The sequence below is a fragment of the Ctenopharyngodon idella genome, chromosome 2 (assembly GCF_019924925.1).
Source record: "Ctenopharyngodon idella isolate HZGC_01 chromosome 2, HZGC01, whole genome shotgun sequence".
NCBI lineage: Eukaryota > Metazoa > Chordata > Actinopteri > Cypriniformes > Xenocyprididae > Ctenopharyngodon > Ctenopharyngodon idella.
The window spans coordinates 14,734,655-14,758,643 of record NC_067221.1 but is presented as its reverse complement, the minus strand read 5'-3'; the positions used below and the strand labels follow the sequence as shown (position 1 = coordinate 14,758,643).

Sequence of the window (23,989 nt, the reverse complement as noted above, 5' to 3'; positions counted from 1 at the left end):
AACTACTTCTACACACAATTTTAATACTATTTTGCACTATGTTGATATATGAAGTTAAAAATCATGCCATAATAAAAAAACATAAACATTTATTACATTTTGAGATATTTTAATCACAAATGAAATGGCTGTATCGACCTTTGGATGGTTAAACCGAATGACCTTTTGACACTTCAAAAACTTTAAAATATCTTTATATGTAGCAAAATATAATTGAAACCTTTTGGATTCAATAAAAGAGATCTAGTTGTACTACCTTACATACTTTGGATGTCATATCTTTGTTTTATTATTATTATTATTAAGGCCTTTGTACAAAAAACAAACAAACAAAAAAAGACCAGTCACGTCATTGACCCATGTATATAAGTGCTTTTTTAGAAAGGAAAATTAAAACATGAAAAAGTAGTAGGGAGAATCAATAAATTATGAATGATTTACTGCCATTGTGTGAATGTAATTAATAAAAAGTAACTAGTCTGATTATGAGTATTTTAACATGTCATATAATCTAATTACAAGTACTTAATTTTCGGAATCTGACTATGTAATCCAGATTACATGTAATCACTTACGACCAAGCACTGGTTATTGAAAGCTATATCGAAGTGGCTTTTAGTTTTAACACAACATTGATTGTGTGGAGTAACGTAGATCCCTAACGAAAGCGCACAATACTAGCAAGACTTGAAACAACAAACAACAACAACAAAACTACTAGCTTTTAGAAGTGTAATCAGTAAGAAGTTTAGTTTAGGTTAGGTTACTTGTGAAACTGGTGACTAAATCTGTAAAGGAGAGCTGCACAAGCGTGTCTTTGTGATGTAAAGTCATGTGATGTCATCCTTCTCATGCTCCTCACTGTATAATGGGGAACTGCGATGCCACTGCACGAGCGCTGCATGAGGGTCTAATAATGTTCCAGTCCAGGACATGTGGATCAACAACCCACCATCAAACAACGACCATCACCGCTGTCGAGCGGGTTCAGTGACCTCTGCATGTGTCTTGAATTCTCTGACGGGTCTTGAGGTAAGACAGGTACAGCAGGCTGATCTCGCGCTGTGAGGCCTGAATACAGAATGCGACAATTATGCGGCCTCCTCTTCACACTTTTATTTGCTGAGGTGAGTTACAGCATTTCATTATTTTTATTATTACATTTTCAATAGAGTTACCAAAAACACGTTAGTTTTGAACTAGACTTTATTTTTTTTAATCATTTTGTTGTCGTGCATATCTTGCTCCGTAAGTCTGACACAAATATCTTAGAATATATTCCACACATAGACACTTTGTCCATCTAGCGCAAAACATTGTTTATTGTTCTTGACTCAGACAAAAAGCTCTTTGTAGTTTATTTTCCATGAACCATGGTGTCAGATGCAGTCCACAACTGTCACAAAAATGCCCATTATGTTAAAATATGGTTTTCAAGGACACAAGAAGTTCCTGAGGTTGAAATTGTCATATTTATTTTCTATTTGCTATTTTTGCAGTGGTTAATTTTGTGTTGGTTTTAGCATATAAATAGGGTGATGTCTGGTAAAATGAGCCAGTAGTTTTCGTATTTAATCACTGGAAACTATTTTAAACAGTTGTCTTAACTGGCTGGACAGGAAAAACTTGAGTGTCACAACATGGTAATTCACAACTTTATGCAAACAAGACAAAATGATAGAAGAGAGCCAACACAAAAGATGCCTGAAATGGTCTGATTTCAAACAGTGTTTATATTGTTTCCTCTTTTCAGATTAATTTTGTTAGTTGCAGCTTGCATGTTTACCATGCTCTTCCATGAAAACTGAATCATCTTAGAGTTAATCACTTCTGCACATATGTGACGTTACTTTTAAAAAAATATACAAAATCTTCTTTTGCAGACAGTTGCTGAAAAAAAGTACTGTTGGTATTTCGAAGGAGATTATCCAGTATACTTCATGTACGTATAATAGATTATATATATGTGTGTGTGTGTGTGTGTGTGTGTGTTGAAATGGGCAGTTGTGGTTTTAAGGACAGAAACAAGAAGCTAGAAAACCAGGACCTGCACTACCCCAATCTTTACTAACCTCACCCCTTTTCCTTTAATAGTTTCAACAGAACAGCGGTTAAAGGATTCATTCAGATGCACATTGAAAAAAGAGAATCCCCCCCCCCCCCCACACACACCCCCTTTACTAGTTTCAATAAAAGTAATTTATCACAAGTGCTCCCGTATACCCAGCCTCTGACATACGCCACAGGAGGTGAGGTACAAACAGTTCAGTCTTCACACCAAACCCACTGATTAATTCTCCTGCAGCCACAGCAGACAGTACTTCATGCTCCTTAACTACATTCAGTTCAAAACAGGACATACATTCATCATCAATTTTGCTTCTGCAGCTCCCACAAGTCATTGTGCAGCACCAAATTCTAGGTTTTATCTTAAACTATGATTAAACTGTAAATAAATTAATATAAATTTGTAGATGATGGTTACCTTGTTTTACTATTTGTTTTCAGTGCAACTGAATAAATCTCTCTCTCTCGATATATATATATATATATATATATATATATATATATATATATAAATGCTACTGTTCAAAAGTTTGATTCAAACTTGAAATTTGATCAAAAATACAGTAAAAACAGTAATATTGTGAAATATTATTAGCCTAATTAAAAAAAAACTGCTTTCTATTTTGATATATATATAATTTTCAGCAGCCAGTCTTCAGTCACATGATCCTTCAGAAATCATTCTAATATGCTGATTTGCTGCTCAAGAAACATATCTCATTATTATAAATGTTGAAAACAGTTGTGCTGCTTAAAGGCACAATATGTAAGATTTATGGATTAAAATATCCAAAAAGCACTAAAAAATGTATATATTTTGTTGACTTGTACATTATCCCAAATGTTTCCAACAATGTTTTAATCCAGAGAAATCAGCTATTTTAACCAGTGTAACAGCCAGTGTCAATTTAATGCATCCTTGGCTGACCCCGAACTTGTGAACGGTAGTATGTATGAATATACTGTACAGCCAATCATACATATTTTAGCATGAACTTCAAGCCATATTGAAGGGCTACAGTAAGGACTGAGGAAGAATATGTGTCTGTCTTGTAGATGCAAGACATATGAGGACTGCTGTGGCACACAATGCTGTGTTCGAGCCCTTTCTGGTCAGAGAATATGGTATTTCTGGTGAGTCACTTGCGTCATTTTCATTTTCAATTTTTTTTTGTAACTACAGGAGTTTTTTTGGGAAATTGCATTCATAATGTTATTTGGCTCAGAGGGTTTATTGGAACATCCATCCATTTTCGAAACCGTTTCATCTTATGTAAGGTTGCAAAGAACGGGGATCTTCTCGCTTTGAGATGATAGTGCTGCCATCCCAGATTGGAGCAATTCATGTGATTTTATGGGCTATTTTTGATTGGTCCTTAGGCTGTTGCTGATCATTGGAATTCTGTGCTGCTGCAGTACTGGGTACTTCATTCGCAGACGTGTCCACCCTTACCCTCCACCTGGGGAACCTGATTTTAACGTGGCCTTCACCAGACACCCCATCATATCTCCAGGTACTCTCTCTGTATGCCCTTGTTCTACAAACACAATTCATGTGGTTTGATCTGCTGTGTATGTTGTCTCTGTTTGTTGGCAGGACTGCATCAGGCTGGCTTTCATAGTTATGGAGACTCAGAGACTGCAGTAATTTCCACCGTCTACCCAGTGCAGACCCACCCCGGTCACATGACTGCAGTGTATTCAGCCCTGCCGTCCTACTACAGCCAGCCTCCTCCTTCCTATGATCAGGTCATGCAGGACTTGCAGAAGAAATAAACAGAAGAACACAGTGTCCCGAGCAACAACCCTACAGATCCTCAGTGACTTACTCAATCTTAAAGTCTGTGAGGTGAAAGGAACAAAGAAAGAAAGAAACTGAAGAAACTCAACAACTCAGGCATCACTGGAGGAAACAAACTTACAAACTGAAGTAAGAGTACAAAAACAAAAATATAGAGACACTGAAATGCCTCTATCTTTCTATCAGCATAAAAGACACAGAGTCAGAGGTAATAGTAGATCTGTGTAACAACAGCCTAAACAAACTGCTTATGCGGTATAATTTTACTAAATTGTTAAAAAAAATCTAAAAAGATTTTATTTTCATACTTAAAAATAGAGTGCTCTAAAAGTATCAAACATTTTATTTCTTCACTCATAAAGGGCAATAAACCCTTGGCTATGAAAATGTTATTGACTGCATAGTACATCTTTTTTTTAACAAACAGATCACCCATAACCCCAATAAAGTTGGTCTTTTAAAAGTTACATCTTTGCTTATTTTACATATATTTATTACATTTATTTAATAATACATTTATACATTTGTTTTTAATTAGTTATTATTAAACCTATTTATGTGAAATATTAATGAATTATATTTATTATTTTATTTATGATATATACATAACATACATACAAACTGTTGATCTATTTTTTGTTTTATACGGGTACATTAATAAGTCCAGGGTCGGGAACCTTTTTTAACCAAAGAGCTATTTTTTTATTTTAGGTTAATGTATTTTTCCAAAAAAAAAGAAAAAAGAAATACAATATTATATATATATATATATATATACCTCACAATCAATTAATTATTGTAACTTATTTATTGTTTGTTGCATATTTGTTTGTTTTTAGTTGTCTGTGGACATAATAAAGTTACTATTATTGAAATGTTATTGAAAAAAACATTTTTTACATAGTAACTTTATTATGTCCACAGACAACTAAAAACAAACAAATATGCAACAAACAATAAATAAGTTACAATAATGAATTGATTGTGGAGGGATTTCGCTGTGAGGTTGAGTTTCGAAATGTCTCTTGTCACAGCAGAGCACCAATTTCAATAAATAATATTCTATACATAATATGTAGCCTATCAGTCCACTCACTTTTTTATATTCACTACTAAAACTTGTTTTCGCCATTACCACAAACAAGCAACTACTTATCCGCTTGAGAGTACAGGATCGAGCTCTAGGTTAACACAGAAAAGTTAGTGGTTTGCAATTCTTACCGTTGTAACACAAACCTCAAACTTACAATGAGAATGGTAAATGAAAAGTTTTTGTTTGTTGCATACTCTTCTTTGCGGTTTAGCAGGAATTTTGTGTACTTGGTAGGGCTATTGTTAGAGTACATACTTGGGACAAGATGTCTGGATTATCTAGCCAAAATTGCTTTGTTTGAAATAGTCTATTAGTATTATTTAGAAACTACATTAATATAATAAGTAAAATAGTATTAACTAATATGAATATATAAATATTTAATATATTAATATGACTTATAATCAATATCATATATGTCATACATAAATACATAAAAGATATTTTTATGCTTACGTTACATAAGTAACCATTACCACCACAAGGTGGCACTGCAAAATAATCTCCAGTTTCTTCCTCTTTACTAGTACTTACCGTTGTATATTAAGGGAAAAGGAACACATGCCAACATAAGTTTCTATCTCGTTATGTCATCATTTCTTCCTTAGAATGATGACATATGCAACATTCAATCAAATTCGCCTTGTTTGGCGATTTTCATTCTCTTCAAGGCATTGAAAACCCTTGTGTCTGTCTATACTTGTGAAGAAGACAAAGAAACCCCTGTGGTAACCTAAATACAGCCCTACAGGTGTGTGGGCTTAGTTTTAAACCTCAGGTAAATCTTACAAAAATGCATCTGAGGACATTTAAGGTGAACTAAAAGGCCAAAGGACAAACAACGCCAAAGAGCACAGTGTTCTGTATGATCATATCTGATCTGAGCTTGTGTTTAGATCTGAGATTGTTTGATTCAGGGCCACATTCATTTAGTCTCTCAAGAAATCAGCACATTAAAAGTCATTCTTGTGATGAAGCTGTAAATCCTGAAGCAGTGTTGCGATTCTCTTCTGAGGGGAGGCCAGATCAAGCGTGTCAGCAGTGGCAGATCTGTCCTTCTGAAACTTCAAGTCTAGACTTCACTATTTCATGTATTTTTTTTTCCCACAGTGAACAATATAATTCTATAATTACTTGCATGCAAAGGCCTTGAGAACGTCGTGAAATGACTGAAACAACCCCATCTCATTTGTTCCTGCAATATGGAATGGATAATTTCCATTGAATTAATTTATTAAAAAAAAAAAAAAAAAAAAAAGTAGTTCTTCACTCTGTGGCCCAATAGGGTCTGGTTGGGGAGAGGTCAAGGGCAGGGGTTGCTTTAAAGTAAAAAAAAAAAGAAAATATTCCTTTTTTTAAAAAGAATATTGCAGTATCTAGTATTTATCTGTGCAAATCACTAAAGATTACGAAGGCACTTGAATTAAAAAAAATTTAAATAACTTCTCTCCCTCTTGTAACGACATCTGTTTACTGCTGCGAGGGCGGGACAACTTGTCATTCACATGAGCAAAACCATCCAACCATCAATTTTCCGATGGATAAAATCAAGTTCCGCTCTGCATGTTTTCTATCTGGACTATCGCAAATTCCGGGTCATGTCGAATTCAAGGTATAGCATTTAGGTTGTTTTCAGGTGCATGAGAGTGGAGGGTGGAAAAATAAAGAATGAAACGTGCTTCAACAAGCCATCTATCCTGTGAGCCGCATCACTTGTGGCCAATGAAACAGACAAGACAACCTTTGTTTGACCTTCAGCTGCTCTCATTTATTTATAATGCAGACTTCATAAAAGTTTGAGCACAACTGAGCAGACAGTCCAGAATGTGGATGAGTTTAGTCTCTTCACTTTCAAGGCACACAATATGAAGAGGGCTCAGAGAACAGACGCGTGAAATCTATTATACATCTACAAAACAAAGGAAAGGTTTGAAAAGAAAATGTTTGAAAAATGTGACAAATGCATCGCCCTGGTCTTGTTTACATGCTTGTCACTGCAAATAATTTCTTTTATTCAGTGTCAAAAAATTTTTATATTGTTTGCATATGCAAGTTGGCAAAGAAAAGAAAAAAAAATGTATATAGACAACAATCAGGAAACAAGTGTAAGCAAATCCTCAGTTTGTGGAACATGAGGCAGCATCATAGACTCGCACGCAGTTAAATATTCAGTGTCCGCAGGGATTAAATGAACTCGACTAGATGTTTGCAGTGTAGCGTATATATTATTTTGATGGTCAAGTTTCTTCTCAAGTCAGATTTTCAGATATGCTGTTTCTTTTACTTGTGCGATCCTACATTCTCCCCATCCCTGCTGTGTAGAGGAAGAAGCAGATGGACTTTGACGTGTTGTGAAAGACAAACAAATAAGTTGGTAGACTTCCAGTGATAAGTGCAACACCTGAAAAGTAAACTAGACGGTAACCACAGCTACACTTTACAGAAATCAAGTCCTTCAACGTATGTAGCTATTAGATACACTACACTGTAAACTCTAACGCTCAAAATAATTAATTGGTTTGAGTAGGACAAACTTAAATTAAACACATTAGTTCAGTCAAATCAACTTTTATGAGTATTTAGCACTTTCTTTTTCTTTCAAGTTCACAGAACTTATATATTTTAAGTAAACTGAACTGTTTCATTGTTTTGAGTTTTATGAACTTATTTCTTTTAATTTAGACAAACTTAAGTTTAACTTAAACTGGGCTGGGATTTCTATTTCCCAGCATGCTTTGCCCATGGCACTGGAAAGGGAGAGTAAATGCTAAAATTAAGTGCTATATAATGTTTTTTGTGCAAGATTAATGTTAAGTGGGAGATTTTGTAGTGAGTAATGTTTTGTTATGCTAATTTAGAAGAGTTTCTGTTAATGTGGGTTTTTGGAGAGTTACTATCATGGCACGGCTTGGTTTGAGAGCAACTATGCTAAATGCTTTATATTGCTGTACTCATTCAGCAAGTGCTAAACCATGCTATTACAGGGTATCTACAGATATGAACAAGTTAAATTTTAGACTTTTTAAGACCTTTTTAATACCACCTTACATGAAATTTAAGACCAAACCTACGATGGAAATTTAATAATCATGATTATAATAAATATATATATTAATATATTCTATAATATATTAAATGTATTAATAGAATTGTTATTATTAAAAGTACCTGCGAAAAATTTGGAAACAATTATTAATGATTTTAAAATAAATCTCTTCTGCTCACCAGGGCTGCATTTATTTGATCAAAAATACAGTAAAAACAGCAACATTGTGAAATATTCTTACAAATAAAACATTTTTCTATTTTAATATATTATAAAATGTAATTTATTCCTGTGATGCAAAGCTGAATTTTCAGCATCATTACTCCAGTCTTCAGTGTCACATGATCCATCAGAAATCATTACAATTTGATTTGATGGTCAAGAAAGATATCTGATTATTATCAATGTTGAAAACAGTTGTGCTGCTTCATATTTATGTGGAAATGATGATACATTTTATTTTTCAGTTTTCTTTGAAAAATAGAAAGGTCAATGAACAGCATTTATTTGAAATTATATTACATATTCATTAAATGTATTACATTTATTAAAGCATTTATTAAATAGAAATATTTTGTAACATTTTAAGTCTTCACTCTTCACTCACTTTTCATCACTTTAATGTATGACGAGTTGAAGTATTAATTTTCTCTTTTTTAAATCTTACCACAAATGTTTGAATTGTATTGTTTCCACAAAAATGTTAAGCAGCAAAAACTGCATTTTAACATTGATAATATAAATAGTGAATGTTTCTTGAGCAGCAAATCAGCATTTCTGAAGGATCATGTGACACTGAAACTTCTCTTTGTAAACAACAGAATTATAAACGAATCTAATGACGAATGTTGCGTTCCCAAATGCAAATTTAAACGTCACAAACAAAGTAGCATTTACAGTGAATCGAAAATGAAAACACAGCATTGTTACAGCAAACCTGCACCGCGTCAGACTATTATTTATATAATTACATCACAACCGTTGCGAATTTTATATTAAATTCTCAGCTCCATTCATAAAAAAGTTACCGGGCGAGTAACACGTTTCAGCGCTGATTCTACTCGCATTTGGCGCGTTGAACCATCTGAACTCTTTTAGGGACCGTTCATATGTCGCGTCTAAAAACGCATGGAAAACGCGCCCGCACCGCTTTCTCCTTTCCAAAACTTGCGCTCCGGTGGCGTCTGCCGTTACTAAGCAACCATGAGCTGCGCTCTCCATGACGACGAGGTAGTTTGTTTCAGCAAAGGATATATGGATTTCCAGCACCGAAAATCACTTGCAGTAGCTCTGCTACAGCAGATTTATTTAAAAATGGTTCCTACATCTTGGCTGAGCTTTGTCCTGCAGATGGCGCCGCGCGGCGCGCTTTCGTGCAGCGCTACCTGGACCATTCCGTCGATGACGTAGAAAACATAAAATATAACCCACATAAAACATTTTTCAACAATTTTTGTCGCATTACCGCAAAAGATGCATTTAGACGCTCTGCGTGTGCGATTCCACCGCTTTGATGCCCATTGTACCCAGTTTAAAACATTTCCTACAAACGGCACAGTTTGCCTCGTAGACATTTCCCGGCACCGCCCTAAACCTCCACGAGAATTCATCTTTCTCGAGCCATTTATCATTAAATTTGCACTTACCCATTACGGCTACCTGCTACCTCAATTTTCTCTGATGACGCAACGCAATAACTACCGCGAGAAATAATATCCTCTGTCCAATGATCAGTCATTGACATTTTTGCGGTAATGCGACGAAAAATATTTAAGACCTATCGAATCTGAATTTAAGACATTTTAAGACTTTTTAAGGCCTTTTATTAGGAAAAATATATTTAAGTCTTTTTAAGGAGCCGCGGCTACCCTGTATTAACATGTTAGCAAGTTATCATTTTTCTTAATTAGCTTGTTACAGCTAGCTAATTTTACACTAATACAAATTTTTACATTGAGGTTACATGATAATTTCAAGTTAAATTTATGAATTAGCGTACTCAAACATTTCAAGTTAAGAACACTTAAAATGTGCGAGTACAAAATAAAAATCTGCCAGTTCTGCTTACATGACTTTGAATTTCTTAACTTTAATTTTTTTTTTGAGTTTTGCCAACTTATTCGGGTTTACAGTGTACCATTCAAGACAAGGCTAAATTTACGCAAAGGCCGAATTTTCAGCATCATTACTCCAGTCTTTAGTGTCACATGATCCTTCAGAAATCATTCTAATATGCTGATTTGGTGCTCATGAAACATCTCATTATCATCAATGTAGAAAATAGTTGTGCTGCTTAATATTTTTGTGGAAACCATGCATTTCAGGATTCTTTGATTAATAGAAAGTTCAAAAGAATTTTTTGTAACATAAATTTCTCTACTGTCACTTTTGATCAGTTTTACGCACCCTTGCTGAATAAAGTACGAATAAAAGTAAAATCTTACATTAGTGTATGTATGCTTTTCATAAGAGGTCTATTAGTGGAGAAATCTGAACAACTGAACATCTGATTCTGAACAACCAGAGAAGAAAAGCTGTGACAAAAATCAAAATTGGCATCTATGAAAGATAATTCTCCAAGATGTTTAATGATGCAACAGAGAAATAAAACTACAGACATCCATATGAGAACATCGACAATGTGTCAAAAGCCAGCTTTCATTACAAACAACACCAAATTCCTTTTCAGGTAAAATAAGTACCTATTTATTACATTGATTTCAAATGTACAAGTTTAACAGACAGACAAAAAGACATCCAGTACATATTTTCATTCAAATACAGTGATTCATCTCAATGTGACTGACAATTTTTTAATCTGACCTGTGAACACTCTACTCTGAATGACAACATGACACTGAAGAAGAAAAGATTCAAAAGCCTCTCAATTGCAGGGATTCCCAACTGTTTCAAATATTAGGGAGAGCACTAGAATACTATCATTAACAATTTCTCTCAAAGAAACAGAACATACAGACATTTTTATGCAAGCACTTTGTACAAATTAATGTCACATCTAAATGAATAAACCTTTATATACACTGAGGTAAATGATCACATTGGTCCAAAGAGGTAATATGCTTTACCATGAGTTATGGTTGAGTTTTGCACAGTAGTGTTTTTCAAAATGATGTTTCTGGCTCTTGAAAGATGCTTCAATGTGACCCAAACTAATTACATTTACACCAACCGTAGGGTAGGCACTCGTTATAAAAAGGCTTCTGGAATGATGTATAGAGGAAACTGAATCTGAATATCAACATTTGTCCGCACACAAACCAGGACCTTGGAATGAACTGAGAAGAAAAGAGGTATGACGACCTTCAAATATCAGGAAATAGTTACAAATACAGATTCATTCTACATTTGGGGGCTTGTGAAAACCAATAGTTTTTGACTTCACGAAGCACAAATCTTTATAAAATCGAGGCACTTGTATTGCATCATGCACTGGAGAACACAGTGAGATTGCATATTACAGCGAAAGTGTTCTTGGCTGCATCCCACATCATTTCCTGCCTTTCTGTGCAATTCATTCATTCATAAAGGTAATGCCAGTATGGGTTGCAGGACAGTGAGGTGCTACTGAAGCACGACCCCCTCTTAAGCTAAGATTGAAAATATGTGTTCAAAATGACACCAAAGTGAACGTGTAGACAACGTAAATAACAGCAAATGAAAAATAATAATAACTGAATCTCAGGACGATGTCTGAGCTGCTGAGGTTGTGGATATCTAGAGAAACCTAGATATTTGCTTCATTCTTTGACTGGAACGTACCGAACGCTGCTGGTGATTGTTGACGTGTGTTTATAATGAGTCCAGAGTCAGAAGAATGATGGAGAAATGAAAATTCTGTCATCATTTACTCATCCTCATGTTCTTTCAAACCTGTATGACTTTAGTTCATCTTCAAAATACAAATGAAGATATTTGTAATGAAATTAAATTCCTTTTAGTCCACTGGAAGTCCATGAATTTGGTGACTTAAAATGTTCATTAATACATTGTAAAACAAATCCACATAAATTGAGCGGTTTAATTCAAGTCTTCTGAACCGACACAGTCGCTGTTTATGATGATAGTTCAATTTATATGGATTTTTTAAATGATCTTTTTATGAACTTTTGGAAGTGTCAAAGTTTTAACTACATGGACTTTAGAAGGAGGAACAGAAATGTCTCATTTTCATTCAATTTCATTAAAAAATCATCTCTGTTTCAAAGATGCACAAAAGCCTTACGGATTTGAAATGACATGAGGGTAATTGCTGACAGTTTTTTCATTTTTGGGTGAACGTACCCTTTAATGTAACCTGGATCACATCTTCAAAGAGTGTCTTTGGTGCAGAGAATATGATTTCCAGCTGACTTGACTGTGAAAGACACTCCAAAAGATACTTTCTTTTTTATATTTGTCCAAATAAAGACAGATTTCTCTACAGACAAAGAGTTTAGAGATCACAGAAAGATTTTGATACATCCACGAGATACACTGCAGCTCAATTACTGTTGCTCAACTATATGTGTGAGGTCACATTATTTAAAACAGTCAAAATGGTACCTTGTACTGATCTGAATGAAAATGGCTCCATAAAAACAGCACTTACAGCAAAACTACAGCAAAACCGAGGAACATGTACAGACTATATGCACAGAGCAAAATACAATAGATAGGTCATAGTTTGTGTCTTTCTGAGCTACATGTGTCCATGTTCTCTTAATGTCTCAAGGAGCATGAATGAAAACAGTAAATAGTAATACAGAAAAATATAATCAGATCTTCATCACAACAGCACCATTCTCAAATCATTTTCAAATGTGCATTAAAAAAAAACATACACATCCTTTTTACATTAATGGCTTAGTTCACCCAAAAGTGAAATTTCTGTCATTAAGTATTCATGTTGTTCCAAACCTGTAAGACATTACAGGTTCATCTTCGGAACACAAATTGAGATATTTTGATGAAATCCAAGAGTTTTTTTTTATCCTCCATTGAAAGCAATGAAATTACCACATTCAATTTCCAGAAAAGTAGTAAAGACATCGTTAAAATAGTCAACGTGATTACAGTGGTTCAACCTTAATGTTATGAAGTGACGAGAATACTTTTTGTGTGCAAAAACAAAACAAAAATAACGACTTTATTCAACAAATTCATCTTTCCCCTGTTTGTTGCAGCTTCCAGGTTCTACGTCCGAACGGCGACCCAGTATTGGCCAACGCCTGTCCACGTAAGCAGCACAAGGCATGCATGTGATGCTAACGCAGAAGCCAGCCAATAATGAGCCAGCGTTCGGACATAAACACGGAAACGCAGCACTGCGCCAACTGCGTAACAGACTGACAGGGAAGAGGAAAAATTGTTAAATAAAGTAGTTATTTTTGTTGTTTTTGCGCACAAAAAGTATTCTCGTCACTTCATAACATTAAGGTTGAACCACTGTAGTCACATGGACTATTTTAACAATGTTTTTACTACTTTTCTGGACACTGAATGTGGTAATTTCGTTGCTTTCAATGGAGGATAAAAAAAACACATCATCAAAACATCTTAATATGTGTTTCGAAGATGAAGTCTTATGGGTGTGGAACGACATGAGGGTGAGTAATTAATGACAGAAATTTCATTTTTGGGTGAACTAACCCTTTAACACAGATGTGCTGTAGCTAAGTTGGCCTTTGTACAAATGGCTTTTATCACTAACCCAGTTTTCTGCCTGATTCTTTAAGGACTGGTCCCTTAGGCAACACCGCGGGCTGCTTCTAATATGCAGTATGATTGAATGTGCCGCCCTTGCTCACTCTCTGTGTCTGGAAAGTGAGTATGGTGAAATCGCATTACAAAAACACTTCTGCATAATCAGGCAAGACTTTTGAGTCGATGTTACAGCAGAATATGATCCTTTAACTGCTGAGATGTTTGCAAACAAGTGCTTGTGGGTGAATCCGATGTCCACTGTAAATAGACATAGTACTCGATACCTACAAAGATTCTTTTTTTACCAAATATGGTAAACATGACTGATTCGTAGCAGTGGCACTTTCTGGAACTAAATATACACAGTACGGACTACATATACATAGTATGTGGTTCTGTGTTCGAGCCACATATGTGCATACAAATATACACAAGCAAGTCCAATCACATATGTACAGCTATAGACAACAGGCTATATACAGAAATAAGTCCATAAAGGCTCAAGTCCAGCTTGCAAAGCACATCAATGACACCGAATGGTTGGTTAGTTGTTTGGTGACTCACCAGTTGAAGCATGGGTGACTGACTTCTGGTTAAGGTTGTTTGAGGTGGTTTTGCATGATGAGGACGTATCTTTTCATGGACAACAGGGAAAAGCACTAATTGCTTCTGGCCCCTCGATATCCCTGATTCACCTCCAAAGCGGATGTAGTTCCCTCACTTACCTCTCTAGATGGGTGGAGGAAGTGGATAGGCAGTGTAAAGATGATGAGTTGTTGCACTATATCTTGATGCCCTCTTGTTGACTCAGCTGGGATAGCGACTTCTTCACCCGCAGCGCGGTGAGGCGAGCCCCTCCATTGGCGTACCAGCATTCCCTCATGATCTTTGCCATTACACGCAGGGCCTGCAGGCAAGAGGACATTGATGCTATTGCAGATATAATTGCTATGCTATACACTTCCATTACCTTTCTTCCTCATCCTCACTCTCTCGCATACAAACATAACACTGTCACCAATCAATTAAATCTATTTGCCATTGGTGTCAGTCTGGAAATCTTTGCGCACATCCATATGAGTCAGACATTATCTTGTTGGAGTTCCTGCACATGACCGTGCAAGACACTTTGTCTCACAAAGTTAGTGGTTTGAATCAGACTCAATCATTCAGAGCCATTACAACGGACTTCCTCACTGAACTGAGAGTCATTTTTTCCAAATCAAAATGAACTGGGAATCTTTACCGTGATGTAAATTTCAGGTTTGTGAGTTTTTACATCAGTCTATTTACTGATTGGTTGTTGAATTGATGGTGTGTAATTAAAGATACATATTCACCAGTATTCTATTAAAAATAATTTTTGTTAAGGCTGCAGTCTGTAAGTTTTGCCTCTTTGTCGCCATCTCTGTTTAAAACCTGCAATTGCAGTTATTTGTGGAATTATTATCTTTACATGGGTTGTGGATCAGCACAGCTCCTCAGCACGGATGAATGCGATGTTTGCTGTCAGTCAACACAACGGTTTGGACACTGTACTTCGGAATCACAGATTCTACGTCTTGGAAGTATGACCAAAATAAGAATTTTCACCGGAAAATGCCATCTGAACAAGTAAGTAACATGTCTGCCACTTTTGTTCTGACCAACTGAGAAAAAAAGCATTACATGCTCGAATTTCCCGCGGAAACCCACCAGTACCGATTTTATTAGAAAACGTTATTACAAGCTTATGTTGTGAATCAGGCTAAGGTAAGGTGATAGTTTTGAACACTGGCTGGTTATGTACTTGCTCAAAAATTGATTTTGGATAATTTTTAACCAAAAAAAGCTATGGACTGCAGCTTTAATTTAAATAAATCTGAAATAAAACAAATATCATATATTAATATCAAACAAAAATTTAAAATGTTGCCTTGGTTGAAGTTAAAAATGAAATAAAAATAAACAAAAAGCTAAATAGAAATATAAAAAACACTAACAAAATGACAAAAGCACAAAACAAATTTACAAAAGAAAATTTCAAAAGAAAAGTTAATTCAAAATATTATTAAATGCTATAACAGTACATAAACAATTTGAAATAACACTGATATTAGTTTTGTTCTAATCAATAAATCAAATATTTTACAAAAAAAATATTGGTTACTGGTTAACGTGAGGTCCAATTGTTTGAATTGACTAAGAAAAACTTGTTGAAACCACATTTTACTTTTTTCTTCAAACAGGCCTATGTATTCTTACAAAACAGAGTGATATTTATATGGCACAAATGTGTGTAAAAGGTGGAACAAATGTATAAATAACACTATATAAAACTAATTAATCTTCATATTGAATATACCAAACCATCTCTTCAACACAGCAGTGACTTGGTAAAAGCTAAAGAAAGAAGCTATTAACTCAATGAACCAAAGCGTTTTTGACAACAAACATCTTTATCAAGGAATTCTGTAGTTTGTCAACTATAAAGGTAATTTAACTTCTAAACCTTTTCATTTCAGAACGAATGACTCCCTCGTCATTTTCATGACCTACATTCATGACTTCGGCAAACATAAGCGTTTGTTGCATTAAGAACAGTCAATCAATGTAGAAATCAAGAAATTAATGTAAGGTGTGAAAGAACTCATAGCGTTTAGCTGCTTCTGAAAACCCTCAACATTTAACAAAGATTGTGTTTGATATATTTTCATTGTAGGGCCTTTAATGCAGACAGCATGAAGCATCTGCTGTGGCCTTCTCTCATCCTTTTCATTCAACATCACCGTCTAGACAGCTCTTTCTATTAAACACACCTGTGCATTCAGGAAAAACGTTCAAAACAAACTAACTCAGGTGAACTCAGAGTTCGCTAAGCTTTTGAAACACAAACTTTCTGAAAGTAAATTGACATGAATCAGTTTTTTGAGAGATTGAGATGTGCAGGTTCTTTGAGTCACATCTGAATTAAATGTGTGTCATAAAACTGCAGTGTACCAACAAGAGTCTCAAAAACACGGTTTGAAATGGCCTTGTTTCCCACCGTCACAAATATGTAACTAATCCCGTCAGCATGTGGGGCAGGGCTTTCCTTCACTGACTTTCCATGATGTTCAAAGTGTTTCTAAGGATGCTGATTTTTAGAAAGCAGCTGTCTGACTTTGATATGGCAAAGGGAACATGTTTTGTTTACCATTAGCAACAAATTATTAGCTGTTTGATAATGGAGTCGAGCCAAAGGCTAATCGATCATATCAATTACTGTTATGTGTCCCGAGCTGTAAAACATAAAACGCATTACCTGATACATCGACAGGACCATGTATAGTTCACTCTTCCTCTTCTGAATCAGTTTCTGGTTCAAACATATATAGCTGAATTAAACCAATAATTCCACTTGCCATCGCGTAGCGTTTATTATAGTTGATCGAATAGATCATGTAGTCTAAGTTGGTGTGATTGAGTGGAGGCGGGAACTAATTTGCATATCCATGGTTCCACGTATACTAAATGAAGCAAGGGTGTAGAGTTACATTCAACCTATTTCAAGGCATTAATAAATTATTTCACAGGAAATGTTTAAATATGTCGTTTTGATTATCAAAGATGAATTTTAAAGGGGTGGTTCACTGTTTTTTTTCTAGGCTTGATTGTGTTTATGGGGCGCAGTTTAACATGTCTTAATGCTTCGTTTTTTTAAAAAAACGCTGTATTTTTCATATATTTTAGCTTTATTCTAGACCGCTGTCTCCATTGCCATTTGAACGGCCAGTTGATTTCCTGATTCTATGATACCACTCCCTCAGAAATACGCAATGGGCTCAGATGGGTTAGCTGGCCCAGTGTATTGTGATTCGCTGAAGTGCCCGGAAACGCCACACCCCTTACCATTAGTTATTGCATGTGCTTCGGTGGAAATGTAAATAATGGCGTCTATATTACCGTATCAAATTGAGACCGAATCAGACCCAGATAGCAGTAATGATGATGAGGGTCAAGCAGAACATCTGCAAGCACGGTTTTTAAAGGACGTTTCTGAATGGTAAGTATTTCCGTTTGTATTTGTGTCAAAGTGTTTAGATATGCTGTCACTTGTAAATGTTACTGCTGTTTATGTTATAGCTTTCAGTGCTGTAACTTTGCAGATACTGTTTATGCTCAAGCAGCAACATTACACACTAACTCAAGTTAAAGAAGTGAAATCACAATGAACCACCCCTTTAAGGGATAAAATTATTGACTGCAGAGAGACACAGCCAAAACTCTCAGATACACAGAAGTGACATCAAAAATCAATCAAAACCAGTGATTACTTTTTAATTTTTGTGACTAAGTACAGCATTCATCCAGCATTGTTGTTAACTGAATCTATTAAAAGGCTTTTCATTAATTTAAATAGAGCTGAAATAAATTAGAAACATTAGATGAAAAACTGTAAACAACATAAATGAGAAATGCTGCCTTGGCAACTAACTGAAATAAATACATTTAAGCTGAAGTACTAAAAATTACTAAAACTAAAACTGAAATAAAAATAAAGCTGAAGTAACAACAAAAAAAAAAAATACAAAATGACAAAAGCTCATAAAATTACTAAAACTTAATGAAAATATAAAAATAAAAGCAAAATATATAAACAAAAATATGAGGGGTTTTGGTCTGTAGATCTGATGACATTTAGTATTAGAATAAAAAAAAAAAAAAAAAAAAAAAAAAAACACAAGACACTTTTTCATAGCATGGGTTGAAGTATTTTCAGCGTGTTAGTTCAGGCCTGATCTAATAAGCTTGTTCTCCCCATCTGCTTTCCCTCAAATAACCACTTACAAAGTGTGAAAATCAGAGAACAGCCATTTAATATTGGGAAGCACAGTAAACCAATGTCTGTCTTTTACAGTGGCAAGCTGTGATAGCTGTGCAGACAGATAGTTAGATTAGAGGCTTTTTAGGACTGCAAATTGAATGCAATTGAATCTTCCCTTTCACAGCAGTAAAAAGCACATCAAGATAGAGGGTGGAAAGAGTGGCACCTACTCTTATGCTGATAACGGAGAACAAATGATTGAAAAAATGAAAGAGGAAAAGCAATCTAACGGAGATCAACAAAATGAAAAAGGGCAGTTTTGGGTGAATCTATCATCTATGAACAAAGTCACCTACAAAAAAAACCTGAAGGAAAGCTCACCTCACAGCTCTGCCACCTGTTAGGGATGTTGGCACGAAGCTTTTGGTCACACACTACCCGCTTCATATCCTCTACTGACGGATCAGATGGAACAAGGTCATAGTAAGGGAGCTGGTAGTCCTCATGGATGCCTGAATGGAGAATTTTGAGCACATATTTATTGACCTATTACCATAAGAGGTTATAGTTTCTAAGAATATTGTATGTATAATATTGTAAGTGGGCTCCAAAAGTCTGAAACCATTGATCTGGAATTAATTATAATACGTTATAATTAGAGATGCACCGATACTAAATTTCTCTGCCGATACCGATAGCCGATTATTCAGAATGATATCGGCCGATACCGATAGTTTGGTTTTTCTTAAGGGGAAAAAAAAAAATCTCTCCCAAATAATGTTGCAAACTATACAGGGAACCCTCTCATTTGGTACACTACAATATTAGAGGTTACAATTAACAGCAGAGGTATTATATTCAGCTGCTGTTTATTTTCAGATATAATAATTACACTCAAATAAAAACTGAAATGTATAAAACTTAGTATCACATAAGGTAGTTTTCATAAGCACTTGTCTTCATGGCAAATTTGCACAAAAATATAATTGACAGTAGATAAGCTCCTCTCTAGTGTTTTTTTTTATATGTAGATAGCTAAGGAACTGTGAACATTGGAAAACATTCCTGCGGTAAATGTGACATGATGTGACATATTGTTCACAAGCTGTTTTATTGAAGTCTTTCCACGGTTGAAACACAAATAAAGTGATTACATCAGACATGATACATTCTGGTAGGTTGTACAATATATTTCAACATACTTTTGATGTTCATTCATGTTTTTCAAGATATAACTTGTAAGAGGAAGAAAAGACTCGCGCTCCGAGCTGCCTCCTGAACTGAGGCATTACAGTGATCTGACACGTCACATTTAAGAGTGTCAAAACGCCATTTATTGTTTGAATTTCATGATAAAATGGACAGAATTTGAAAACTGAAACTTTAATTCTTATCAGAAGTAATAAAGCACAAATCTTTTTGCGATTATTGGATGGGAGGCGCTACAAATAATATTTGATGTAGGAAAAAAAAAAAAAAACGCAGACCTGGCAACCCTGGCTTGAACTACAGGTGATTCATAGGGTCAAAAAGAGCCTGCTTTAACGTCACTATTTTTAAACTGTTAATGAGTTAAAATTCAACACGAGTGATTTTCTTCACACACAGTATGCATGAGTTGCAGTCTGAACACGTCTTTCCGCACCCTTTTGATTGACAGGATATAATCGGCCCTGACCATCGGCAGTTTTTAAACAATCGGCCGATGGACGATAGTGATAATAATAGCTTTTATCGGCCGATACCGATTGTTAGCCGATACATTGGTGCATCTCTAGTTATAATATATTATATATTAGGCACACTTTATTTTAGTACATAGTAGTTAAGGACAATATAAAGTGTGACATATGTATATATATATACACATATACACACACAGATACACATACACACACACACAACAATACATTACATATATATATATATATTTTCCAATTTGCTGTTTTTAAGTTAATTTGCAAAAAAAAAAAAATAAAAAAAAAATTTAAATAGTGGTCTCAGACTTCAGGCACCACCATGAATCACTAAACAAGTTGTATTTTTTCATATCTAAAAATAAAGCACTCATAACAAAGCTATTAGTATCATGCAATTTGATGAACGGAAAGACAGAAAATAAACAAGTACGTCACTGAAGGACATTAATCAGCCAATATCATCATCAAAGTGTCCTACCTCCGATTGAACACCTGCGAGCAATTTCCCAGAACACAAGACCCAAGGCATAGATGTCTGCCCTTTTAAAAGACTCAAAGTGCTTCATGTTAATGGAGTCATCCAACACCTCTGGGGCCATATACCTGTAAACATTACAAATGTCATCAGACGTCCCTCAGCTTAACAAATTGTTTACACAACCTCACACATCTCTGTCCACATCTAAACATCCATTTCATCCCCCTTGATTACAGTTGCTCGTTTTGACAAGATTTGGATGTAAATTAATCTTCCCTTCCACAGCAGTAAAAGCTTTATATAACATTCCACAGGAATTAATGGGACATTTTCTGTGAACAGCATGACTTTCAGTAAAATGTGCTCATAAAGTGGTCAAACATTTTTGGTATTACTCTTACACAGGCTGGTATGAAGCGTCCCACTGCCAAGTATTTTTTATCTGCCGTTTTACTTTAGGAATTGTTAAATCACATGATTAAATGGGATTAAACACTGTGGAAACTGGGAATCAGAATCATGGAAATCACTTATCACAGTAAAATGAATAAAGAAAGCAATTACAAGAGAGAATATTAGTGTGAGCAGAAATGTTCCCACCTGTTCCTAATACATAAATTAATTAACATTAGGTTATTAACAGTAATTTACCTTTGAACAAATATAGGCAATTACTGATGTTGTACACACAATATCATAAGAATTAATGGAAATTCAAACAAATTCTCCATTATTTGCAGCAGCTTGAATTTCTTATTTATGCAATTGTTCTGCAAAAAAATATTCAACTGATGGGGAAAAATCTGCATTAGCTAATCAAAATCCATAGATCTGAATCCTTCCATGTTAAGCATTTGAGAAGAAACGTTTATAAGCTACAGCTTTAATAATATTTTCAAACTACTAAATATAAAACTGAATATAATTTGGGTAATTGAGGTTAATATTTTCTAGGTTAATATTTTCTATTTTGCGAAGGGTCAATTGATTTCAGAAATTAAGCAAATCATTTACAGGTAACTACTCTTACGGTCACTAATACTAATTACAGTGCTCAGCGTAAATGAGTACACCCCCTTTGAAAAGTAACATTTTAGACTACAAATGTCTAATTTAACAAGAATTCAACGACAGGTGAGTCTAAATATTCATTTAAGAGTGTTAAAACTCCTTTCCATTTCATGCTGTCAGCAATGGCACCACATGGAAGAGAAATGTCACAAGACTAGAGAAAGAAAATAATTTCTTTACACCAGAAAGGTGAAGGCTACAAGAAGATCAGCAAAGCTTTACTTATCAGTCAGAATACTGTAGCAAAAGTGGTACAAAAATTTAAAAAAGATGGAACTGCAACCATCTCACAGAGACGTCCAGGACGTCCACGAAAGTTAACACCTCGATAGGAACGTCTTCTGATGAGAAGGGATGAAGAAAATCGGCATGCAAGTTCACTGCAGTTATCTAAAGAAGTAGAAAGCCAAACTGGGGTGACTATTTCCTGTGACACAATACGGCGTACACTGCAGAGGAATGGCACGAAAGAAGCCTCTCCTAAAGCCCAGGCACAAAAAAGCCTGCCTAGAGTTTGCCAGGGCCCATGCTGACAAAGATGAAGACTACTGGGACTCTATACTCTGGAGTGATGAGACCAAGATAAATGTTTTTGGAACTGATGGCTTCAAAACTGTATGGCTTTAATTCTGTAAGGTGAGGAATACAAAGAAAAATGCATGGTGCCTACAGTGAAACATGGTGGTGTCAGTGTCCTTATGTGGGGCTGCATGAGCGCTGCTGGTGTCGGGGAGCTGCATTTCATTGATGACATCATGAATTCACAGATGTACTGCTCTATACTGAAAGTGAAGATGCTACCATCACTCCGTGCCCTTGGTCGTCGTGCACCAACATGACAATGATCCTAAACACACATCTAAGGACACTGTTGGATTTCTGAAGAAGAACAGGGTGAAAGTGATTCAGTGGCTCCTGATCTGAACCCAATCGAACACCTATGGGGAATTCTGAAGAGACAAGTTGAGCATCACTCTCCATCCAGCATCCAGTCTTTGAAAGAGGTCATTCTTGAAGAATGGAAAAAGATTGATGTTGCAAACTGTCGCCAAACCTGTTCATTCCATGCCTAGAAGACTTGGTGCTGTCATTAAAAATCATGGAGAGACATACAAAGTACTAGATGTAGTAGTTTTTGTTGTGGGGTGTACTCATTTTTGCATCACCCTAATTTGAGTAGAACGGAAAAATGTGTAATCTAAGTTATATTATTAACCTTACTTTCATGTTATAAGTTAAACAGATGTTATATTAAACTTAGTCTTGTCAACATTTTGGAAATTGTTTTTGTGTTTATTGAGATACTGTTTATAATGTACTTTTCAAAGGGGGTGTACTCATTTACGAGCACTGTATATTAATACATAATGAGTATTGGTGGGTTTTCACTGAAAAATGCTACAAATATCACCAAAATATTTGAGAATATATGCAGAAACAATTTTGGTCCGCAAAAATCAGAAAAAAGTCCTACGAAATCCTGGTGGGATTGATATATGTTCATTTAGGAATGAAGGGTGACCCTTTTATTTAAAGACTTGAAAAAAAAAAAAAAACTGTTGTTAAGCGACAACATTTGACTTTTTTTTAGTAACTTATGCAAAATTCAATTTAAAACCGTACTTCTGATATTATGGCAGACAGCAACAGTTGCTAAGGTAGGACTGCTCTGTCATGTGTTTAAGGCAGAGCATTAAAGGTTCAGCTGGTGCAGGTGTCTTGTGGGTTGCATAGAGGCCTAAAACATGGATTTCCTTTGGAAACCGAGAAGACAGAGCGAGACAACATCACTCAAATGAACCCTAGGGGGACAGAAGGCTGTGAGGGAGCACTTTGACATTCAAAAGTCACATTCAGTTATGATCACAGCAGGAGACGGAAGAGGGTGTTGTATACTGAAAAATTTGAGTGTCAGTGTGTGGGTGCCACAGCCTGTTACACCCAAGAGTAGTCTATTGAAGTGTGTGTGTATGCGAATTGTGTCCAGGGGGCACAGAAGCGAATGGGCGCACCGCTGAGAGTCTCTTGCTGTATATTAGATGCGACACACTCCTGTGGTGACAACAGGGGGAATGGCGTCCCCGCAGCACTGTCCTTCACAACACACATCTCACCCTCTAAGTGTCCTCTGAGTCAACTCAAGACCTCAGACCTGTTGAGGGTGCCTACTCTCTGCCTTCTGAACTAACATGTCAGCATTATGGGAAGAGCGCTAGCCAGACGGGAGACCCAGTTTGGTTTGGC

The 23,989-nt window shown here is 35.5% G+C and overlaps 1 protein-coding gene across 2 annotated transcripts in view; it reads right to left on the bottom strand.

Annotated features, from left to right (window-relative positions):
- Positions 1–13,507: 13,507 nt before the first annotated feature.
- tgfbr1a (transforming growth factor, beta receptor 1 a) overlaps positions 13,508–23,989 on the bottom strand; it is a 32,450-nt gene continuing 21,968 nt past the window's right edge. The window contains exons 7-9 of one of the 2 annotated variants that reach the window (XM_051867254.1): positions 20,675–20,799; positions 18,878–19,008; positions 13,508–14,617 (exon numbers count right to left, since the gene is read on the bottom strand). In XM_051867254.1, the coding sequence (XP_051723214.1) occupies positions 14,492–14,617; positions 18,878–19,008; positions 20,675–20,799 (382 nt within the window). In that variant the 3' untranslated portion in view covers positions 13,508–14,491. Of the gene's footprint in view, positions 14,618–18,877; positions 19,009–20,674; positions 20,800–23,989 lie in introns of those variants that run through there. The other variant, XR_007925827.1, reaches the window with a different exon arrangement.